The 25,475-nt window shown below is 37.4% G+C and overlaps 1 protein-coding gene across 1 annotated transcript in view; it reads left to right on the top strand.

Moving 5' to 3' along the window:
- Window positions 1–25,475, top strand: part of LOC150076326 (gamma-tubulin complex component 2-like) — a 210,126-nt gene that overhangs the window by 98,552 nt on the left and 86,099 nt on the right. The window contains 3 exon segments of the mRNA XM_090388143.1: window positions 1,599–1,778; window positions 13,952–14,025; window positions 20,273–20,370. Of these exon segments, the coding sequence (XP_090244269.1) occupies window positions 1,599–1,778; window positions 13,952–14,025; window positions 20,273–20,370 (352 nt within the window).

The raw sequence follows: 25,475 nt of genomic DNA, 5'->3' as shown, positions 1-25,475 counted from the left end.
TGGAAACATCCATCCAAGGTGCATTCCTAAATTGACAATAGTTGGCATCTCTGTTCTTTGATATGTAAAAAGTGTATGAGACAGCTGGGAGATAGCATCAGTCTTAGAGGTCACTTATTCAGCATGCTGGGCTGAACTTTCTGACTTCTTGCCAGTTTATACAGTTGGTTCAAAGTCAGAGCTGCCTGTGGGATCTGCCACTGGCTTTCCAGGCAATACATTGTCTGTGCCGATTCCCCCTAGACATATCATATATATATATATATATATAATGCAGTTTTTGCATGCTATAGAGTTAGCCTTGGGCTACATAGAAACCTGCCACCACTAAAAATGTGTTATATACACCAATTCTCTCATTCATTCATTCCCGGCCTTGTCAGTGACAAGGCTTAACCCTCACCCCCATCTTGTCCTGGGTACAAGAGGCTACATTGTCTTTTAAACTCCAGTTTTGATGCCTTAATAAGGAATTTTGGAAAGAATGCAGTAACATTGTAAGTGCCTTGCAGGAAATGTGGCAAAAATCAATGAATGGAGTCTGGTAAAAATTCTGGGAAAGTTGTGTTAATGATCTACAAGGCCCTGATATAGAAGATGTTAAAAACAACATAGAGGCTTTGTAAGGATATTAGGTTGGAGGATATATTATTTGAAGACATACAAGATCCAGAAAGATTGCTAAAAACAACAAAGAATCCATGAAAATTGTGTGGGAGCAGCTATTGGAAATGTCAAAGAAACAGAAAAGGAAGAACTTGAATCTCCCTAATATCACAACTGCCAAAAGGCATAATTGAGGCAACCCTGAAGTTTGCATTTCGTTTCAGATATAATGATGTATATATAGTGAGAAAATGCTTTGAGCTATTAGGGCAATCTATAGCAATGAACTGCACCCATTCCTCCCCGAATTCCTTGTTCACATCTTAAAATTCAAGCTGATGCACCATTTAATTATTTTATATAGGGATCAATAATTTTAAGGTAAATTTTGTTGCTTGTTCTTGTTCATATATTTTTATTGCATAATTTATATTTAAAATTTGCATTTAAAGATTTAAGTGTTTCACTTACATTTCATTATCTATTATACAGAAAAATTGTGTAATTGTGCCCTGAAATTGGTGAGAGAACTAGTTGTGCTAACCAGTTTTAGTTATTTTACTTTATTTCCAATGGATAAATTTCTCCATTTAACACTGACTTAACACTCTGTTTTTATGTCCCTATTTTAAAGTGCTAAGAGAAGAATACCTTTATTGTTGTTATTAGTTTGTCCTAAACTAATATCATAGGTGATAGCTATGGTCTTTCCATCATTTTTAATGCATTTTTAGTTGTTTAATAAACACCACAAGTATCATTTAACTAAATTGATGGAGGTTAGCAAGCTTGTTACAAAATATTTACAACCTATTTCTTAGAAATGTAGTTTATGCTCTTCTGTTTATTTTTAAATTGTAACTGCTTTGAGTTTCAATTTTAAGATACTTCATTCAGCAGAGATGATTTCAGGAAGTACTCGTACAGTATTTTCTGAAAACATGAACAAAAATAGCTAAAGATTTTCTTTGTTTTTTTTTTTTTTTTATAAGGTCAGTAAAGCATTACTTCTTACTGGACCAAGGAGATTTTATCGTTCAATTTATGGATATGGCTGAAGAAGAATTGCAAAAGGACATTGATGACATTATGCCTACTCGTTTGGAATCCCTCCTAGAACTTGCACTTCGAACTAGTGTGGTGAATTCTGATAAATACAAAGATGATGTCAGGTATGCTTAGTAATCATTGTAATTTGCAACTCTGAAAACAAAGTAATAAGAAAAAATCTGAATTTCAGCTGTTTCAATATGATGGTTGATATTTTGATCATTCTTGAATCTCCAGTAAGTTTTTTTTTTTTTTCCCATGACTATTATTTTTGTCAGAGTGCATCCAATTCATATGGTTTTATTCTGTCTTATAAGTGCATTCATGGACTAACTTGATGTTGTGCATGCTGAAAAACATTGCAAAAAAGTTTACATTATAAAAAAAAACCATTTTTAATCAAACATGTTTGCTAAGTTAAATATAGCAAATTTGTGTAACTTGTATTATAGTAGAGCATCAGTTATCTGGAATAATTGATGACAGACTTCTTCCAGATAGCCAAATTTTCCGGATAATCGAACCGTATAATTTTTACTGTAAGATTAAATAAATTTAATCTTACCAGAAAAAACGATTAAACTAAATAAGATTAATTAAATTTTTAAAAAAAATTAAGAACCAATCTTGAAAAACAGAAACATCCAGACATTTTTATGATTTTTATACAAAACAGGAAAATTAGAAGGATTTTTAAATTCTCTCAGTTTGTTCGACTTACCGATAACGAGCACGGACAATCTGTGTGTCCCAGTGGCATTTGCACACATAGCAATTGTAACTCGCTCTTTTCTCATCTTAAAACTTGGTGCAGGCATTTCTCTTTTAGTGGCTAGGGTTTTTCTCGGTAATGCTTTCCATAATAAGCCCTTCTCATCAACATTATAAATGTTTTCTTTCTCATAATTTGCTATAACTGAAGCACACTCACTTTTCAAAGGACACTGCTGCCAATTCGTCTGCAGAAAGTTTCTCACCTTGAATATCTAGTTCGTGTATACCATGTCTCAGTTTAAAGTTTTTCATCCAACCTGTGCTTGCCTTAGAATCTTCATTACCTATTAATTTCGATTAAAATTCAATCTTTTTTACACAACATTGGGCCAGAAACTGTTTCACCTAAACTTCGCTCTGAAGAAAACAAAAAAATAAAGTGAGTGCACCTCTAAAGTGGCATTTTCAAGTTTTGACGTCGTCTTTCTCCTGCTAGATCCTTCTTCACTCTCCATAATTGAGACAAATTCTGTTATAGCATTGGAATTTTTCTTGATGTCGTAAATTGTTGAACTCTGCACATTAAACTCTTTGGAAAGATTTCCTAAATTTTCACCTTTTCTAATTCTGTTAATAATTTCCGTTTTTTTGTTGCAATGTTAAAACTATGCATTTTCTTTTCGTTCACATTTTACTGTTAAAAATTGAGAAAAATGATAAATCGTTTCAGGCTGATATTATTCTTACCGAATCTGGAGCTAAACAAATCTGAAATTCACTCATTTCCAAGAAAACCCAGTAGTCTCTCTGATATTTTTTTAAAGCACATTTCTGAAGGTCACAACCGTAAAACAATAAAAACAATTTTCTGTTTTCAGTTTATTGGTCTGTTTGTTTGTACAATCTGTTATAAATATCTAGTAAACTTGATCTTTTGCTTATTTTAATCAAAATTCAATTTGAAAACGTGACCACTATAACTGGAGCTTACTGTACTACTGTTAATAAAAAAAAGAAGACAGATCAACCTTTCAAATTATTCTGGATAACTGATGTTCCAGATAACTAACTTCCGGATAACCGACGTTCTATTGTATTTATACACTGCTCTACAATTAAGATCCAGACACTGCATATCTACAAATAACCTTTATTTTCAGGAAAATTAATAAAATGAACATGTGCTGAAACTGTTAGCCTTTATGAAAGCCTCTAATCTTCATGGAACACTCTCCACTAGTTTTTTGTAAATATCCTTTGATATTTTACACATTCAGCCTTCAAAGCAGCAATCAGTTCAGCTCTATTTTTTGGGCAGCTTTTCTTCACACATATCAGACAACACAGTTCATCTCAGAGGTTCTCTGTGAGATTGAAGTCAGGACTCTGGGCTAGCCAGTCCGACGTTTTAACACTCTTGTCCTCAAACCAGTCTGTCACAACACAAACGTATGATATGGAGCATGAAAAACAGCCCCAGACCATCACGCTACCTCTGCCAAACTTCATTGTTGGGACAACATGGCCAGCAGGTAGCTTTCTCTGGATATCTGCCACAACCATGCATGACCATCAAACTGGTAGACCATGTACTGTGACTTTTTACTCCAAACGACAGCTTTCCATCTTCCAAGAACCCAATTTTTACGGTAATATTAAAGATTAAGACGTGGTCTGTCATTAGTCGGGATGATCAGGTCTTATGGATGGCTATGCAGCTGTGGTAACCATATTGTGCAGTGTCCTGTGCACTGTACTGGTGCTAACATATGTCCCAATCATCTCACTGAGGGCACATGTTTGTGACAATGTCGAATTGCATTCTGAACAGACAATTCTTTGCAGAGCAGAGCTCTCCTATCACATTCTCTCAGCTTCAGAGGGTTCTGGATCATTTTATGATGGTTTCAACACCAGTCTGCTTCAATGATCATTGATCTAGTGGTCTTCAGTGCCATTGAAATGTCACATACATATAGATTGTGTATGTGGTATCCTGTTATCATTCCATGCTGAGTCTGTTAATCCCATCAATCATGGCATTTTGTATTCACAATCACACTACTGTCTCCTCGAAGGCCTTGAGCATATTTATAGTTGTGTCTGATGCATGGGTAGGACATGACCAACTATCAGTGGAAGGGTATATGGATATTAATGTTAAGGCAGTGTATTATTTTAATGTGGAATTATAAAAGGGTATTTTAAATTTACAATTGGGCAGATGTCTTCTAATGATTCCAGAATAGCAACCTTGAACACTGGCAGTGATTACCATTCTCAGAATGTTGTTATGATAGGCAGTGGATATATCACTTGTCACATTTTTGGAAAGGACTGTTTGGAGACATTTTTTTTTTTTTTTTTTTTTTTTATTAACACACAACTGTATATACATTAATCAATTTATATACAATATTTATATACAGATTTTATATACATACTCTTATATATACTGTAGTCTTTCTGTACATTTGATTGTGTGTGTCCTGATAAGAAGGGTGGCTCCTAGACATAAGCCCATCTCCACCTTTTACTCCTTTAAAATCTCAGAACGTCTGCAAAACAGGCCTGAAAAAGAGTGTTATTTCAGGCCATTTCGCCACCAGGGATTAACCAACACCTGGATCAACCATTCTCGGAGTGTGCTGTAATGCACAAATCCCGCACCTACCAGAAGTAGTGCTATACTGGTAGGTGCCAACAATCCTGCCCCTAAGGCTGCCCAAACTTGGAGGCCAGCGAAAAAAAAAAAAAAAATTTTCCAACTAAGAACAATGTATACTTGTTGAAACAAAAGCAACATTATACAAATATTTACATGTAAATAGCAAATACATACACTTAGAATGACATTAACTTAACAATAACACTTAGAAACATTAACCTGTTTCTACACCCAAAAGAGAAAGTGCAATACTATTGACATTAAACTTCCAGGTCTGAGGCTCCCAAGCCCAGATGCAATCAAGCAAAACTCCCAACATACACTGCCAGTTCATTTTCTGATAGGTTCCTTATAATTGATCTGTTAGAGAACACTGCAGCAGCAAAGACCTGCAATGCCTGAAAATTAGACACTCCGTTCACAAACTCCTGCACGTTGTTTTCAGCTAGATCGGGAATCAGTTCGAAAAGATGACGCCTCTCAACATTATAAAATGGGCAATGAAACAGTGTAATGCAGCCAAGTTTCCGCCTCACCACAAGAACACCACGGATCTGGCTCCAGACCCCATGAACATAATTTGTCTCGAAAGGACCCATGTCCTGTCAGCACATAGTTGGTGAACATTGAAGGACAAAACCATGACGAAACTGTTTTAGAAGTAGCAAAGTCTGCAGCAGGAATAATATTCCTAGTTATTACTCCCACCTCCGACGAAATCCACCGATTCCTCCAAATCTCTATTAGTTCATTCCAGATTCTAAGTTTCTCCTCCTTAACACTGGCATCCAGGTTGATGGAAATGTCCAAATAATTAGCAGGAATTTCCTTTCTCATAGCGTATAACATTCCACGATATGCAATGTAGAGATCAAGAGGAATAGATCCAGCAATTACCTGTAGCGCAGCCGTAGATACCGTCCTCAGGGCATGCAATAGGGCCAACAACATAGATCTTTGTAATGACATGAGTTTGTTTTTTATTTTTACTTTAATCACTGATCCCGACCACACACCAGCCGCATAAGCAACAATTGGCAGGAAGATAGTTTTGTAATACAGTGACATCGTTCGTTTGTTAAGTCCCCATTCTTTTTTGGAGATTCTAATCACCGAAGACGTGAATTTCTTGATTTTATCATTGAGGTGTGATACGTGCAAATGGAATCCCAACCTATCATCCAGAATAACTCCTAGGTATTTAGTGCTAGACACAAAAGGAATTTGTCTTCCATTTAACAATACTCTGGGCCGACGGTTATGATCAAAATGTTTTTAAACACCATGAAGTTAGTTTTCTTAGATGAAATTTTTAATTTGTTTAAGGAGGCCCACTCAGAAAGGTCCTCCAGAACATCTCGTATTCTCTGCTCCAGCATCAATCTAGACCCACCAGGAACTCCAACAACCAGGTCATCCGCGTACGCCACCTGCAGGCATCTTGAGGCACGCCACTGATCCAAAACTGTGTTCCAAAATATAGGACCCAAAACAGATCCCTGCGGGCACCCTCGACTGATATATTTTCCAAACATCAGATGTTTTGCACAGACCCTCACCTGCCTATCACAGAAGTAAGAACGAATTACTCCATATATGTATCTGTCACATCGAGACATTCTTAAGGATGTTAACACACTCTCCCACCACACAGAATCAAAAGCACCCTCAAAGTCCACAAACACAACCAAGGCATACTTCTCAGGAGAGGATTTTATGTAATTGATTAATGTCAAAATAGCTTCCTCAGTTGAGTGACCCCGTTTAAAACCAAATTGACAATCCGAGGTAACATGACCTTCATTCAGCATATCAACAATTCGAGGAGCCAGCAACCTTTCAAACAACTTGCCAAGATTAGCCAAAAGAGAAATAGGTCTGTATGATCGAGGATCCCCCTTAGGCTTACCAGGCTTACGCAGGATCTTAAGCAGAGCAATCTTCCAAGATCTCGGAAACTTTCTCTCGATCAAACATTTGTTATACATTTTTAACAATATATGCGGACAAAGGTCAAAAAATTTTGTCAAAACTTTGTTTTCTATCAAGTCAAGACCTGGGCATTTCTTAACATTCAATTTAGCAATGGCTACTCCAAGTTCCAGGAGGGAAAAAAGACATATTTCCGACGAACCGACATACTCAGCATTATCCAGCCGGATTGTAGATTGATCTTCTGTGTCCAACTCTCTGACCTGTCCTCGGGAAAAAGTTCCCTGACGATGTGCTCAACGGTATCATACCAGTTGTCAGTTTCCTCCCCATTGGCCACAACAGTGTTATAAATTTCTCCATGTAGACGTTTATCACGAGATATTCTATAAATCAGTCCCCAAGGATCTGAATTACCCACCTCTTTGACCAGACTCTGCCAACTCTCAATCTTAGCACGGACAATTTCCCTATGGTACTCTCTACGCAATGATTTATAATTTTCACTGAGCAATTGTACATCCTCCACTGACAAATGTCTACTTCGCTGCAGCACTCTCCTGGCTCTGTTTACCTGAGATCTTCGCTCAGTCAAAACCGGAGACCACCAAGGAACCGGGGCCACTCTAAATTGTTTTCTAATTGTAGTCTGTAGCGTTGCCTGATAAAGATGATATTCAACATGAGCTACCAATTCCTCAGCGTTAAAATCGTTCAAAGATATTGCATTGTCATCATTGTAAATAGATTTCAAGTAATTTCCAAATTTTTCCCAGTTTATCTTGTCCATAGAAAATCTTTTTAAATTTCCAATACTAAAATTCCTTCGTACCAGCTCAGGGGCAACATAAAACGAAATAGCGTTATGATCGCTGTTTACCATGTCCGGATTTACATCCCCACTCAGAATCCTCCCATCATACCCTGAGGAAACAAGAGTTACATCAATGTTTGACTCTCCATTGCATGTAGAAAATGTATAAGGTTTACCAGGTAGATTCTGAACACTGAGATTATGTAGCAAAATCATATCCTCCAAGAGAGAACCCCGAGAATCTACCACCCCGCTGTGCCAAAAACCAGATTTAGCATTCAAATCAGCCGCCAGAATCAATCCACGCTCCGCAAACCTCGAGCAAATTTTATCTATATGATGTAATGAAACTTGAAAATCTTCCGCAGGAGAGCAGTATGCAGAAACCAGGCAAAAGGAAAATTCCATCAATGACACTGAAACACAAACAACGTTTGCGGAACACTCCCCAGTAACGGCAGTCAACACAATATCCTGATTGAATACCACTATCGCAGACTTGGGAGGGGCATCCGAAGCAGCAACCACTCTACATGAAGTTGGATATCCAATGACTTTAAAGACAAGTCCTCCCACTTGAACAGAATAATATGGCTCCTGAATGCACACCAAATCAAAGCACTTTTCAATAGCAGCCACTCGGATTTCGTCAGCCACAGCTCTAGACCTTTGTGCGTTAATCTGTAAAATTTTTACACACTTTTGATTTGCAAAATTATCTGTGGTAAATTCCAGATTATTTTTCCTATTCATTGTAAGTTCTCCTGTCCGTCATTTCCACAGCTCTAATGTACTCCGGACATTCGCTGTCTCGTACCGAGTGATCACAACCTCGACCTCTCCTCTTGCAGTTAATACATTGAGGGGAACTATCCTTGTTAGGACATTCAGCATAAACATGACCACTGTTAGCACAATGACCACAGGACACCGAATTGTGAGAATATGTCTGAGAAGAGTGACCATACCCAAGACAGCGAAAGCACTTATTAACTACTGTAAATTTTCGGAAGCGATGTGATCCAAAGCCCAGAAAAATCCTGTCATTATTAAATAAACATTTGTATAGACGTGGAGTAAATCCGATAATCCAATTTGTTACCTTAGAGCGTGAACCCGAATTAAACCTAAAGGAAACTCCCTGGTTTACATCTTCTTGAGTAATATTATAATCCTGGAAGTTTTTATAAAATAAATCCTCCAAGATGTCTTCTTTAGTAAACTCTTTGGGGACTCCATAAATCAGAATGGTTGGGTTCGAAAATTTAGGCTTCTCAACAGAATCCTGCCTGCTTTAAAGATAGAGTGTCAGATATTTTACTGGCATCATCCTGGCAAGTTGTCTCAATTAAAACTGCTTTGTTTCTTAAAAGTCGAATGTTTTTGATCTTCATATTTTTAAGTTCCTTGTTGATCGCCTCCGTCACAGTAGATTTCACGTCCTGGCTCAAGGAAATCTCAGAGCCCTCAGAAGGACGAAAGATGACAATATTATTTGGATCGGATTGACCTCCATGACCCTCCGAACAGGCCTGCCAGAGCTCTCCCGACCCTCCGGGGATTCCAATACATCTGGTTCATTGACTTTAGAAGAGCCTCCCTTGACAATGTCTGCAAACGATTTAGAACTAGGAGCCAAACTCCTAGACCATGACTGTTTTTTCATCAAGCTGTCGAAGTGTCCAGCACGAATCTCAAGCTCCGCTGAACGAACTTTCAGGCGTTCATTATCTATGAGTAGTGCTGTGGCTACAGCCTCCAAGTCCGTCCACAGACCATAGATGTGATTTGAATCTGTTTTTGTAATTTTGCTGGAATCAGATGACATAAACTCTGTAAGGGCCTTTCTCATCCTAGATACAGCCGAGTATACCACGGGTGCCTCCAACGATCCTCCCAAATTTAATCCTTCAGTAAATGAGGAACCCAAAACTGAGTCGCCTCCCTGGTTTACACATGCATTCTGATTATTATCTCTGCTTACCCCCTTTGAAGGAGCCTCAACTGCAACAACCGCAACTTCCCGAGAAGTGGAAGGCTCTACAGGAAGAACCAGGGGGCTAGCTACTCTGTTCTTGGTTGAACCGAGCTCGGGTGTTACTGTTTTTTTGCTTCTATCCTTGTCCCCATAAGACCCAAGCTTAAGGGTCAAAGGAATCTTACGACTTTTCAATGTTTTGAACACTTCTGGAGATTTAACCACAGGGGACTCAGAGTCAGAAGATGTACTCCCTTCAGAATCTTCTCTTACTTCTGTTACCTTATCAGCTGTTTTATTTGAGTTGTCCTTATCATTTTTATCTGCTACAACAGGTTTTTTATTTTTATGCTTGTGACCCTTAGTACTGCTCTTAAGTGTTTTAACAGTACTTTTTCCCTTGTGTTTTTTGAGGAGTTCCGGCTTATCCCCAGACTCGCCAGAAGACACTCCCTCCACTTCAGAATCCTGTATTAGTTCCTTGTTAGGTTCTGTATCCATTTTTGTGTGTATGTGTCTTAAATGAGACAAAGACCAAGCTACTTAAAATCTAAGTGTCCTCTTCCTCCTGAAATAAAATATCTTATTTTATATGATCCTCTTCTTCTTGACCGTCCTGTTAACAAATTCACTTACCTCTCTCCTAAAATAAAAACTAATCCAATTTAAATATATATTTCCTCTAGTATTTGCTGGATGAAAATCAGCATGGAAGTTTTGGATTTTACAAAACTCAGGTTTTATAACTCAGCTCCTAATCACTAGATGGAGCTGAAAAATATCAAAAAAAATAAGTAATTGGCCAAAGATTTGACCCTCCAAAGATGAGTTCCTCGATCCCAATAGATAAGGAGATATTCAATTTTGAAGTTTTGCCAATTTCAGCCCAAAACAAGCCCGCAGTAAATCATCCTATGTTAACCTATGGGAAAATATTCCTCCATAGGAAAACATTAAAAATTCAAATATTTTTGTCAAAATTCCACTTAATATTGTGTAAATGCCACAAGTAGATGTCACTATTCCTGTTATGGGGTATCCCTGGACACATAAAAAATAATTAAAGCCAGGCAGCCATCTTTTCCCATATAAAGTCTATGGGACAATGCTATTCCTATGGGAAAATTCACTATAGGATTTTCACAATGTTATTTCTATGAGGTAATGTTTCTCTATGTGTGATGACAAAATAAATTATTGAAAATTTTAAAACAATTATTTCTGGGTAAATGCACAACCCCAACTACCAAAACTTAACCTCTAGACTCACCACTAGTTATATTTTCTCAAACACATATTTTCTAATGTTGGGGGTTGCTAAAGACACACTTTTAAATCCAAAACGCAGGAGCACATTTTAACGGCACTATTACACATTACCACCACCAGGGACTATACTGTTTGGAGACTGTGTGTGTGTGTGTGTGTGTGTGTGTGTGTGTGTGTGTGTGTGTGTGTGTGTGTGTGTGTGTGTGTGTGTGTGTGTGTGTGTGTGTATACTGGTTCAGGGTGGTTCCCAGGCAAATGCCCATCTCCACCTAAATCATTTAAAACAGAAAATCTGTAAAGTGGACCTGATAAATAAAAAGATAGCTAAGAAATAAGAAGACAAAACATATTTTTGAAAAGAGAAGTAAAGTAAAAAAAAAAAAAAAAAATTTAAGTTAAGTTAAGTTCATAATCTAAGCTAAGTTAAGTGTATAAACAAGAAATTTTGAATAGGAAAGAATAAAAGTAAATATAAGAGAGATGTTTGTGAGTGTAGTATGTTGTTTATGTCAGGTCACTTTGCCATCAGAAAGCAGCTGAACTCTTCAACTGCAATCTGATGCCCGTCCCTGGCACGTGGAGCCGGACCTGGTTCTGTCTTTAAAAGCTGAAGCGCCAAAGCGCAATTAAACACTCAACAGAGAGAGTGCTAGACTGTTGAGTGCCAGCTGTCCAGCCTTGGGCCGCCCAAACCCAAGAACTGAACAACAGCCGAACAAAAAAAAAAAAACCACTTAAGTGGTCCATGCCCAGGAGCCCCAGACCCGACCAAAAGCTTCCAGGTCTGAAGCTCCCAAGCCCTGATGCAATCAATAAAGATTCTGGTTGTAGACGGCCAATTCAATGTCCGTGAGGTTTCGTATGATAGATCTTTTAGGGAACACAGCATTTGCATACTCTTGTAAGGCCTGAAAGTTGTTAACTCCTTGCACCAATGTATATACATTATCTTCATTAAAATTAGCTATCCGTTTTCCCAAAAGACACCGTTCAGCATTATAATAAGGACAAGAGAACAAAATATGCTGCCAAGTCTCTGCCGCTCCACAAGAACACCATGGATCCGGCTCCAACCCTCGAGAATACAGTTTATCTCTGATCGATCCATGACCTGTTAGCAAAAAACTGGTATACATAGACGGACAGAACCACGACGACACCGGTTCAGTAATGGCAAAATCTGCCACAGAATGATCTTCCTGGTTATCTCTCCCACCTCTGAAGAACTCCACCGTGCTCTCCATATTCTGATCAACCCAGTCCAAATTCGAAGTTTCTCCTCCTTAACTGTAGCTGTAAGATTCAATGACATCCCTAGATATTGTGCAGGAATACCTTTCCGCATCGCATACATCATTCCTCTATAGACCACATATAAATCCAGAGGTAACAATCCAGCAATCACCTGAAGTGCCATCGTAGACACAGTCCGTGGTGCATACAAATAAGTCAGTATCATAGAACGTTGCAACGACATTAACTTACGTTGAATTCTGGCCTTGAACACATCCGCAATCCATACACCGGCAGCATAAGCAATAATTGGTAAAAAGATCGTCTTGTAATATAAACTCATAGTTTTTTTACTAAGACCCCATTCTCTTCTTGAAATTCGTACAACTGAGTAAATAAACTTCTTTATTTTGTCATTCAAATGTGCAACATGTAAATGGAACCTCATCCTATCATCCAGTATCACCCCCAAGTACTTAATGTTGGACACAAAAGGAATTTGCCTTCCGTTTAACACTACTCTAGGTGGGCGGTTATAATTAAAATGATTTTTAAATACCATGAATTTAGTTTTTGTGGATGAAATTTTCAACTTGTTCAGGGCAGCCCAATCAGCAAGGTCCACCAAAACTTCCTGTATTCTATGCTCCAACACAATTCTAGATTCACCCGGGACCCCCACAATCAAATCATCCGCGTACGCCACACGGAAACAACTTATAGCTAGAGACTTCTGCAACCACTGATCCAGTACGGCATTCCAAAAAATTGGACCCAGCACTGATCCCTGTGGACATCCTCGGCCTACATAATAGCTATACATTAGGTGCTTTGCACATACCTTTACCAATCTATCTCTAAAATATGAACGTATTACTCCATATAAATACCGGTCACAGCCAGACCTCCTCAAAACACTCAGAACACTCTCCCACACACACGGAGTCAAAAGCACCTTCAAAATCTACAAACACAACCAAAACATATTTCTCGGAAGAGGACTTCACATGATTAATTAATGTCAATATTGCCTCCTCGGTCGAATGACCCTTCTTGAAGCCAAACTGAAAATTCGATATAGCATTACCAACAGTCTGAAGGAAATATTAAAGCCCTCTTTATTCCTGTTTTTTCTGTTGAAAAATGACATTACCAGCAATTTGGGATGTGGTAAAATTATAGCCAATTTTGCAGTAAATAAACTTCAAGGCTTCTTTGTAAGTTATTAACCTAGAATATCAACAGTGCAGATATTTTTACTTACTGATATTAAGTTACTGCTTAATTATTATTTTTTTCAAAATTAGTATTTATTATTCTGCCATAGCCCTTGTTAGTGTTGGGGGAGGGCAGATCTGGGTGTGACAAACTGTTTTGTAGTACCACCAGAGGAACTTGTGATGCAGGTCTGAAAACTGTAAAGCCAAGTCTGATTCCAGGATTTTCAGCCCATGCAGCATGCAAATCAGCCCAGAACACACGTTTGTGAAATGTACAAATAGTGAATGATAAAATCATATAGATTTGAATTACCTTTGTGAACTGACTTCCAAAAATGTACCTAATCATATCCCAAACAACATGGCAGTAATATTGGATAAATATAATTACCAACAGAAAATAATTTCTCATTTTATCGATAAAATAACTATTTTATCCATTAATAACAATTTTTATTTTAATTAAGGGTAGAACTTCTACCATATGACTTGCTTTCTCAGATGTTTAAAATTCTTCGCATCACTGCAGAAGATCAGAAAGGTAAGAAATATGAAGAGGTACTTTGTGTTTATAAATAATATTTTAGGAAATTTTATTTTACTTCTATCAGTCCAGAAAGTAATAGAAATAGCTGTGTAAGAAGTGCTCCTTGATTTAATTTTTCTCGTTTGTGTCATCCATGTTTGCAGTAACCTTATGTAGCATAAATAATTCATTCCCTGTACCATTTCATATTATTTGCTAGTGACAGCAGTGTTTATTTTTGTTGCTTACATGCGCCTCCATAGCCAGGTGGGAAGGAGCAGCAGTGCGTAGCATACGCTTCTTGATTAGACCAGGGTTCAAGCCCGTCACCACCAAATACGGAGGATGCGGACCACCGCATATCCCAGAGCAATATGGCCTTAGTTGCTAATGCTCCTAATAACAAACAAAAACAGAGTTTGTTGCTTACATGCTGTATGATCAGATCTTATTTTAATTTAGCTAGTGTTGCACATACTTTACAAAACTCGACTCTTATCCATTTTGTTTAATGTAAGAAATTAAAAACTAAGAACCACTAAATGACAATGTAGTTGGGGGGGAGAGAAAGCTTTAGTGAAATGACAATTTAGTAAAATTGTCATTTCAGTGAAACAAATTTAAAATACTAAAATAAAAAAATAAAATTCAGGAGCTTGAACAGAGAGAGCTTTCAAACTTGTCCTCATGCTGACTGCAACTAAACAAATACAATAAACCCCCGCTATTCGCGGGGATTACATTCCTGAGAAATGTCGCGAATACCGAAAACGCGGATACTGAGTTATGGCTCCCATAGTAATAAAGGGGTTCCGTTCCAAAGTATGAAATTTATAAGAAAAACTAGTCTAAAATTTTGTCTATGTATGTATTATATGTACCTTCATAATATGACTATGTACATAGACAGTACATAGTTAAATGCAAGCATATAGCATCGAAATGAAAATAAGAAACAATTTAATATTAAATGTAATATTTATTAGAAATTTCAAACAAATCTTTGAAACCAGCGCCTTTGCTAGCAAAAAAACTTATCCCGCCAGTGCTATCACCAGTTTCGCTAAAGTGTTGATAAAGGAGTTTTGCCTTTTCACGAATGATGAGTGAACTTAACGGAATTTTATTTTGAGTTCAGTCTTCTGTCCACAGATTTAAAGCCTTTTCCATTTTTTCTAATTTAACATCACAGGTTACAGAGCAAATTTTTGAAGTAATTAGTGCGTTTTCACGGACACTGGCGGATTTTTTCTTCCGATTTCTTGATTGATCGTACCGTTGACTCACTGATTTTATAATGTTTTGCCACTGAGACACTTTCAGCATTAGAAATTTTATCTAATAACTCAATTTTATTTGCTAATGTCATCACCTTCTTTGATATTTTCACATTTCTCTTGTTATTCGTAGCCAGTACGGGTTAGAAAGAAGTCCACAATAAAGTCACTTTCTTCCGTTAACACACTCGAAAAAGTCTGTTTTACACTGCAAAACGGTAGATTTATCATTTTTGTAAGCATGTCAATTTATAAATTTATTCAATTTATAAGCATATAACTTAAAAGCAAACGACGAAACCTTCCATGACAAGTGCATAGCACACACTGAACAAGGATTAGCGAGAAACATCCACGCTCGCGATTTTGTCACCCCTCTCCCCCCCACCCACTGAGCGCTGTTTTAACCGGGAAAGATAATTTTAGCCACGCCCATATTTTTTTATGGCGGAAAATATTCACGGCACTTTAAAATTCACATTTTAGGTTTCATTTTATATTAAATCGGCGATCGCGAATAGCGGGGGTTTACTGTATAGATTATTTTAAATGACATAAGGAATGCCAGGAATTATAGACATTGCTACTTGACTCTATACAAGTAACTCTATACTTTTGCAAGTAAGTTCCATATTTTTGAAATACGATTCATAATCAGCTGTTTAAAAGGATCATTTTTGGGTATTTTTGTCTGTACCAAGAAACCAGTGATTTAAAAATCCTTAACATTGAATCCAAATTTGTGATAACAATAATATCCACTCTGTTAATATGGGTTATGTTTTGTATTGTGGCAATGAAGCAGTAGCTCCAGCTGTTTTTAATATTGTTTTCATGTTAATAAGCTCATATACCCAAAATGACTTCAATTCTGAATCTAGGTGATGTACTTCTGATATAGTGTTGCAGTTTTCTTAACAATATATATTATAAACAATATTTATATCTTTGATATCTAAGTTCTGTTAAATCTTATACCTATTGAATATCATGTGTAACTTTAATATTTTAAGATGAAGAAACTGTGTGAATGTTGGTATCTTTGAACACTTTCTTAATATAATGCTTGTGGTCAGGATGGTATGGAATAACAACTGTATACTGGAGGTGGGAGGTGCACATGCTAACCTACATAGGGGTTCAGACAACAGTCGGTCACTACCCTCAGAAACCACTGTATTTTCTATTACTGGAGGATACATTTTCAAGAGGTGTGGAAATTCCTATGCCCATAGGGAGCCAATATTTGCTTATTATTATATTTATATCTATTTATGTCTGGTTCCTAACAAAAGTGTTACAGTACTGTCTATTGTGATAGAGATGCATAAACTTTAAGTGTTTGGTCTTGATTCAGCAAATCTTGGAGATTGAATGTACTAAAATCTTTTACTACATTAGTGTATACTTCATTAGTGTATGATATCAAACAATGCCATACTTTACCTTGTTGAAGTTTTATGCTAGTAATGAGTTGGTGACTTGAGCAGTGTTTAATACTATAAACTTAAAGAAAAAACCTTAAGGAATGCTATTATTTTAACTAGATGCAAAGAAAGATTTGTAAAGATAGGTGTTTTATGTGATCTTTTGTATGACTAGAGATCACAGGAGTTTATGAAGTTATGATCTTTTTGAAGTTATATTTGTTCTGTTAGGTTGATTATTTATGATGCATTCAGTAGATAAGTAAAAGTAGAGAGGTTGAAGGGTACATATGAATTAATGAAATTGTTGGACATAGTGTACACGTTTGCAAGGATATTACCAGCTCCTTGACAGAGCGTGGCCATAACAGTGCCTCCCACATAGATACCACTCAGATTCCCTCCAGTCACTAGCTAGCAAAGTATATAGGCATCATGATTATAAGCTAATTGATCCAGAAACCTAGAGGGGTCACTGATATTTTCAGTATAGTAATTGGCTTGCAAAAACCATTTTTGAGCCATACCCTTGAAATGAAAGGAATGTTGGATTGTGCTGCATGATAGAAGAGATGAAGGTTGCTGGAGCTTTGCTGTGAAAATTAAACATATGTTTCACTAATTGAAGCTTTCAATAAGCAGAGTATAGTATTGCACTGGATGATAAGTCATCATATACTAGGACACTACATTTAAATCCCTTATGTTGATTCACACTTGACTGGTCATCTCCAGTATACTAAGTGCAATGTTTCAACTTTGTACATGGAGGTGTATGCAACATTACTAACAATCCCACCATTGTGAAGGATACAAGCATAGGATTTAGTACTACTTGATATTAGGGTGCTACACTTCAACTTCAACCACTGCTTAAGTTGGTTCCCACCTGGCTGGCCATCTCCAATATACTAAGTGCAATGTGTCAGCTTTGTAGGTGGAGATATATGCAACATTACTAACAGTCCCGCCATAAGTTCTTATACCTTTCGTGTTTGGAATTATTAAAGACCAAAACCTTGCAATTTCAGATAGACAATAAAAGGATACTCTAAACAAACAAAAAGTAGTAGATAAAATAGATGATTTTGAGACATGATTGTACATTCTTTTCTTCCCACTATAGAATGTATAGTAAATGCTTGCTTTAATGAAGCTGATTTCAGAAATAACGAACAATGCAACTGAACATCTGTACAAGACCTGTATCATTCTCTATGTATTTGTGATCAGTAAAAATATTTTCACATTAAAGAAGCCATGATGGTGAGGAAAATCCTGCTAAAAAGCCAGGATTTCCCTCACCATTGCTGTCTTCCAAGCATGCAGACACCAGCTGATACCAGAACTTACATCTTCATATTTTACAGAGATAACTGTTAAGTTGTATTCCCCAACATGTGACTGACACATTTAAAGCATTTGACTAACTCTCATTCTTTCATCTTCATTTCTCATTGGAGTAGCATACAATGAGAAATTACTGATATATGTTTTTCGACAATGAAATCTTCTTATCACTTCCCAAGCTTTGTGTTGCTATCCATAAATGATTGATGTCTATAACTGTCCCTCAATTTGAATTTATGGCACCACTAAAAGAAATGTGGGGGCATAAATCCAAATTGAGGAAGAATGTTTGCAAAATAGATGTGCGGAAGTTGCCTTTAGCAAGCAAGTGGTTGATTGCTGGAACAAACCTCCATCTGTTGTGGAAGTTAATAACTTAAATAAATTCAAAGAACTAGACAAAACTATTTGAGGGAATGGATAGGTGGATGGGGAGGTTCGTTTTTTTTTTTTTTTTTTTTTTTTTGCTGATGCTGTATAATCTTGCTTTCTTGCATCATGTGCCACTGCTAATACAGTCAGTCCTCGTACAGCACGATAGTTGTGTTCCTAGAAACCCTCGTGCAATGCAAAATCGTGCAATATAAACAACAGGCCCTATGGGAAAAATAGAGTTAGGTGCCGACCACCCAAGATTGAACACACATTTGTAACCAAAACATTACCAAACATAATAAATAATCATAAAAAATACATAGGTATTTTATTACGTAATAAAATATTGCTAATGGTTTTGCTTCTATTGTAAGCAAACTTGTTTTTTGTTTGATTTTCTATTGAAACAGATGACAGCCATTCCATCTCTTCCAATTCTTTGTGTCTTAATCTAGTGGATTTTAATTACACTTTGAGTTGTTCCTGCTATGAAAGTTGTGTTTATTTTCTCTGCATTCTTTGTAATTCTCAGCGTTGCCTCATTTAGGCCTGTAGCATGTGCAATATCACATGGTCCTTCATTTCGCTCAAAGCGTTTCACAATTTCATATTTTTTCTCTATCGACAGAGGCGGACTGGCCATAAGCCTTACCGGGGAAACCCCGGTGGCCGGTGTGATTTTGGCCATAAACCATAGTATGAGACCACTATAAATTTTCCCGGGTAAGAATTTTTGATCCAGTCCGCCTCTGTTTATTGATATTGCTTTTCTTTTTCTCTCTGAATCTGCAGTGTCTTCACCAGGACGCTTCCTTTTCACACCTTTTATTTAAGAATTTTACTCATTTTTAGGGAATAAAGCACAATTACAAAACGAGGAGGCACGCTTGATACACATAAACAAAGCTGCGCACGTATAGCAACTGAATAAACACCACTGTAAAGGCAGAGATACACTATTAACCCCTCACATTTTACTAAAGCACATTTCTAGGGGTTACGACCATAAAACAATAAAAACAATTTCCAGTTGCGTTTCTGCTAGTGGAATCTGTTATAAACTGGTAGTAAATGCGATCTAATTGCATTTGCGATTATACCGATAGCTGAATTGTGTTGGTTTTACGTTATTATGGTGAAATGTGTTTCCCCTTCACTGATATAAAAAACAAATACATTTTCAGAATCTTCTCTTCATTCCTATCGTGTTGCATTCGACTGCCATTTCTTGTAAACACAAAGGTGAATCGTGCATAAGCGAATTTGGTTCGTGTTATATAAGATATCGTTCCCCTATTTATAAATCGTGTATGATCGAATTCGTGTAGTGTAAACACATGTTATACGAGGACTGACTGTACTAATAATACTCTGTTGATATACTTTTATAGCTGCTCTTGCTTTGCGTGCAGCTTAGACAGATACTTTCAGTATTGTCAGAAATACTTTTTAATTATTTGATATTTCATAATGGGCATTGTAATTTTCAAGAGGGATTTTTCTTAAGTTCTGCTTTGGATTTGAGATGCAAATATTTAGAGTTCTTTACCTAGTTTTATTTTATTATTAAGTTGGGGTTCCCCCCCCCCCATTTAAAAATCGTAGGAACTTAAATGTTTATTGAGAGAAGTTTAACTTTGAAATAGTAGTACTACTTTTTGCTACCATTACATAGTCACAAGAAAGTGTAATATAAATATTTTCTACCATTTAAAACTTAAATAATGCTTGATGCATATTTAAGTTTTTAAATTCTGTGTCAAGCATTTTTTTTTTTTATTAATCAGTTTATATTTCAGGCTATCTCTCTAAGTTTTTTTAAAATCTTTTTAGAGTATGGTGAGCTCCCTAACATGCTTGTTTCCGGGCTAGAAGCTTTTGTGTTTGATTATGAAGTACAGTGGCCACTTTCACTAGTTCTGAATAGAAGGGTAAGGCATCTTTAGATTCAGTATAACTAATCATAATTAGTAATACAGATTTATATTAATGAAAAGCTCAGAAGTACCTCAGCTTTTTTATCCCCTCTTCTTATAGAGTTTCATTATCATCAAACTCTAAAGGCTTCGCCTTGTCGCTGCAACCATACATCTCTGTCTTCTGCTGAATGTTTCATTTCCTCATATCCCCTAAAGTTAATTTTCCTCATCAGGTTTTCCAGAATTTTCTTCCATGGTCATCCCCTTCCTTTCTTTCCCAATTTTTTTCCTTCTGAGATATTCACTAAAAATTTGTTGTCTTAGGGTGTGTCCTAAAAATTTAGATTGTCTTTTTGCCACAGTTGTGAGTAATTGCCGTTTTTCTTGCATCTCGTTCAAGACAGATTCGTTGGATCGTCGCTCGGACCAGCTAATCCTCAACATCCTCCTCCAGACCCACATCTCCAAAGCCTCCAGTCTCTTCATATCTTGCTTGCATAATGTCCAGGTTTCACTTCCATACAGTAGCACACTCCAAACGAATGACTTAGCAAAGTTTTTCGTGGTCTCCATGTCAATGTGTCTGCCAGTTATAATATTTTGCTTGTTACTGAAAGCTTGCTTGGCAAGGGTGATTCTTCGCTGATCTCTGTAGCACACCGGTTGTCCTGGATAATGAAATTCCCCAAATAACAAAACTGTTTTACTTGTTCCACTTCGTTGTTCCCCATTTTGATGTTTGTTTGAGGTTGTTCATAATTCTTGGTGACAAGTATTTTAGTCTTTTGTGCATTTATCTTTAGATGTGAATCTTGTAGCCTTAATGATAGCCTTTCCAACATCTTACATAGCTCCTGCTCTCAGTCGGCTAATAATGCTATGTCATCTGCAAATCTGATGCAGTGAAACTGTTGTCCATTAACCTTGATACCCTTTGCTTCCTGCTTCATTTTTGTTATGGATTCCTCGATGAACATGTTGAAAAGGTATGGGGATAAAGAGCAACCCTGCCTCACACCTCTCCTGATCCTTGCTTCCTTTATGATACCATTAATATCTATTTCAGTACGTTGTGTCTTGTACAGATGCAGGATAAGCCTTCTGTCTCTCCAGTCCAGGCCAAAGTTTTTCATGACTCTGAACAACAACTTCTAATTTATGGTATCAAAGGCTTTTTGTATACCAACAAAAGCAATGTATGTTCTCCTATTCATTTCCATTCTTCTTTCAAGGATTGTTCTCATTGCTAGAAGCGCCTCCCTTGTCCCATTCCAATTGTGAAGCCAAGCTGATCTTGATCGATGACCTTTTCAATCCTTTCCTTGATCCTGTTCTTTACTGCATTTAAGATGATTTTGGATGCATGGGACAGTAGGGTTATAGTCCTGTAATTGGCACAGTCATTAGCATTTCCTTTCTTTGGAAGAGTGATTGTTCTGCTTTTATTAAAGTCATCCGGGATTTTGCCACTTTCATAGATTTTTTTTATCACTTGATAAAGCCTATCTTTCATGTCTCCTCCCATATGCTTGAGTTGCTCCACCTGGACATTGTCTGGTCCTGCTGCTTTCTTGTTTCTTAATTGACTTAATGCTAACTCAAATTCACTCCTTGTAATTGTTGGGCCTTTAGCATCCTCTTCCACCTTGTCTTCTGTTTCAATATAGTTGTTCTCATCAATGGTTTCTTCTCCACAATAGAGTTCTTCTAGATATTCCTTCCAACGCTCACCAATTTCCTCTGGGTCCACCAGTAGGTTCCCTTCTTTGTCTTTAATCATTTTGCTCCTTGTTTTGGGATTGTATTGTAATAACTTAATCTTCCTATACGCTTTGTCTGTTCTTCCCTTTGTCAAGTCCTCATCAATGTCTTCTGCCATTTTATTCATCCAATCTTGTTTTGCTTCCTGACATTTGGTTGTAATTAGGTTCTTTGTGTATCTATAGTTCTTCTCCACAATAGAGTTCTTCTAGATATTCCTTCCAACACTCACCAATTTCCTCTGGGTCCATCAGGACCCAGAGGAAATTGGTGAGTTCCTTTCTTTGTCTTTGTTTATAGAGTTTAAAGTCAGAAAAAAAAAGTTGTCATAATACTCAGTTTAATTTTTGATGTATCACAACTCACATTAAACAACGTAATTTTCATTGGGTTGCCAGGAATTTTGTCTCAAGACTACCCATTATTTAATGATTAAAAGCCAGATGTTAAAGGAAAATGCATTAAATGCTTTTTTTTTTCTCTCTCTCTCAGTACAAAGCCACATTCCAGTTCCCATGAATTGATGGCTGCACTTGGCCTTTCCAAAGCCACAATCATTCACCACTTGCCTTTGTCAGTACATGACCTTGACAACATCTGCACGAATTGACTGAAACATAGGCCCAACTGGTTCTGGAAGTGGATTATACCCTGTGATGAGAAGTGGGTGTTTCTGCATAATTTGTGCAAGTAGGTAGGTACCCTGCAATAAAGAACCTCAACCAGTTCAACAAGCGACTTCGGATAACAAAACTACTTCAGATACAAGGACTAATAGATTAACAGTAGCCACTGGCAGAGGTGAAAGTGATTCTTGCACTGCTTCTATTGGAATGAGCCGCAGCCAGGAAAATAAGATGCAGGATAGTTCAGAGACTGCTGGGAATCATTGGGGTACAAATAAACACATAGGTTGTGTTAGGGTAGCTAAGAAAAAGAACAGGTGCATGTATACTTGCGTGTACACCAATGCTAGGAGTTTAGTAAATAAATTTGATGAATTTGAGGTATTGCTCAGAACATCAAAGGCAGATATTGTTGGGATATCAGAGACGTGGTGTCACACAGATATAAGGAATACAGAACTGGAATTTGGGAAGTACAATGTGTACAGAAAGGATAGACAGGATAGAAAGGGAGGAGGAGTTATGCTATTAGTTAAGAAACACATAAAATCCAAGGAAGTGAAGCCAGTTGACATCGCTGGACAGTGCAGTGTCGAGTCAGTTTGGTGTGACATAAGCATTGGGAGATCAAAATTGAGAGTAGGAGTGTGCTATAGGCCTAATGACTCTGATGAGTATAATAAGAAACTGTACAGGGAAATAGAGTGGGCCAGTAAATCAGAGAGTCTTATAATGGGGGATTTTAATTTCCCAGATATTGACTGGAATTTGTGGGTTGGTCACTCACACAACAAGGCTTTTGTGCATTTATTGGATGATTGTTTTCTAAATCAGCATGTTCAGGAGGCAACTAGAGGGAGCAATACTCTTGATCTGATCATCAGTAGTGATTCTTCATGCATTAAGAACCTGCAGATAAAGGAACCACTAGGTGGCAGTGATCACAGTGTGCTGAAGTGGGATTTACTCAAAGAGGTAACTACCATCAGGGGTAAAGGGAAGGGTTTTTGTTTCGTAAAGGCGACTACGATGGTCTGAGACAGAATTTAAATTCTGCACAGTGAGACCAACTGATGATGTTACCAACAGCAAATTCAAAATGGGAAGCATTCAAAGAACTTATCTTGGAAGCTACTAGGCTTTACATACCAACTAAGCAATATTGTTCAAGGTTTAGGCCTAAATGGATGTCTTATGAACTAATGAGACATATGGCAGAGAAGAAAAATGCATGGGATAAATTAATGGGTGACATGGAAGGCTATGATAGATATAAGCTGGTCTGTAACCAAGTCACAAAGGAGATTAGGCAGGCAAAAGCAGATTATGAGAAATCCTTGGCAAAGGATGCAAAGAAAAACAGAAAAGAGTTCTTTACCTATGTAAACTCTAGAAGGAAAGGGATGAAGATTGGTCCACTGGATATTGATGGTTCAACAGTTGAGGATACTGCTCAGGTGGCTAACAAATTAAACGAGTATTTTGCATCGACATTCACACATGAGGAGTTATTCAGGAAGGGGAATGCCAGAGGTGAAGTAAACTCTGGCAGTGAGATAGGTGATTTTGTAATAACTAAGAGGAAAGAGGAGGAGAACTTGTTGAGGATAAACATAGAAAGGGCACCTGTGGTGGATGGGATCTATCCAGTTATATTAAAGGAGGCAACAAAGGAAGTAAGCAAACCCTTAGCCATAATTATGAGAGCTTCTTTGGACTGAGCAGAGGCACCCATACTGGAGATGTGCAAATGTGACCCCAATTCACAAAGGAGGATCAAATGGTAAAAATGGTAAACCACAAGTAATTATAGACCTGTGAGTTTAACTTCTGTTCCAGGAAAATTAATGGAGGCACAGGTAAAAGAAGCACTGCAGGATCATCTAGACAAGACTTCAATTTTAGCTCGGACACAGCCTGGTTTTGTTAAGGGAAAGTCTTGCCTGACCAATTTGATGGGATACTATGATGCAGTCACAAAAGAACTGGATGCAGGGAATAACTTTGATATTATATATTTGGATCTTAGCTTTTGATACTGTTGCACATGGAAGACTGCTGCACAAATTGGAGCAGTGTGGCATTGGAGGCAAATTTCTGCTATGGATAAAGGGATGGTTGAGGGGGAGAAGACAGAGAATGGTAATCAATGGACACTGCTCATCATGGACTAATGTTATTAGTGGAGTCCCTCAGGGTTCAGTGTTGGGTCCATTGTTGTTTTCTGTATTTATAAATGATATTGATGATGGTATATCAAGCTTAATGTCCAAGTTTGCAGATGATACAAAGTTAGCAGGGTTGTTAAGGACACTACTGACACTATGCTGCTGCAACAGGAGCTGGAAAGGTTGAGCAGATGGGCTGAGAGGTGGCAAATGAAGTTTAACATTGACAAATGTAAAGTACTACACATGGTAAACAGTAACCCCAGAGTAACGTATCGACTCTGGTACTACACTGACAGTGGTAGAGTGTGAAAAGGACCTGGGAGAAATTGTGCAGGCAGATATGAAGTTTTCTGAGCAGTGCAGACGGGCTGAAAGAGTAGCACATGGTGTCTTGTCAATGATATACAGGGATTTTTCTAGCAGGGATAAGGAGGTGATTATTCCCTTGTATAAGACAATGGTCAGGCCACGTCTTGAGTACTGTATACAGGTCTGGAGGCCTCATTTCAAGAAGGATGTAGAGCTGCTGGAACGAGTACAGAGAAGGGCAACAAGATTA

The sequence above is a fragment of the Mastigoproctus giganteus genome, chromosome 13 (assembly GCF_048544385.1).
Source record: "Mastigoproctus giganteus isolate SK-2022 chromosome 13, ASM4854438v1, whole genome shotgun sequence".
In the NCBI taxonomy this organism is placed as follows: Eukaryota; Metazoa; Arthropoda; class Arachnida; order Uropygi; family Thelyphonidae; genus Mastigoproctus; species Mastigoproctus giganteus.
This window is presented reverse-complemented; position numbering and strand designations above follow the sequence as displayed.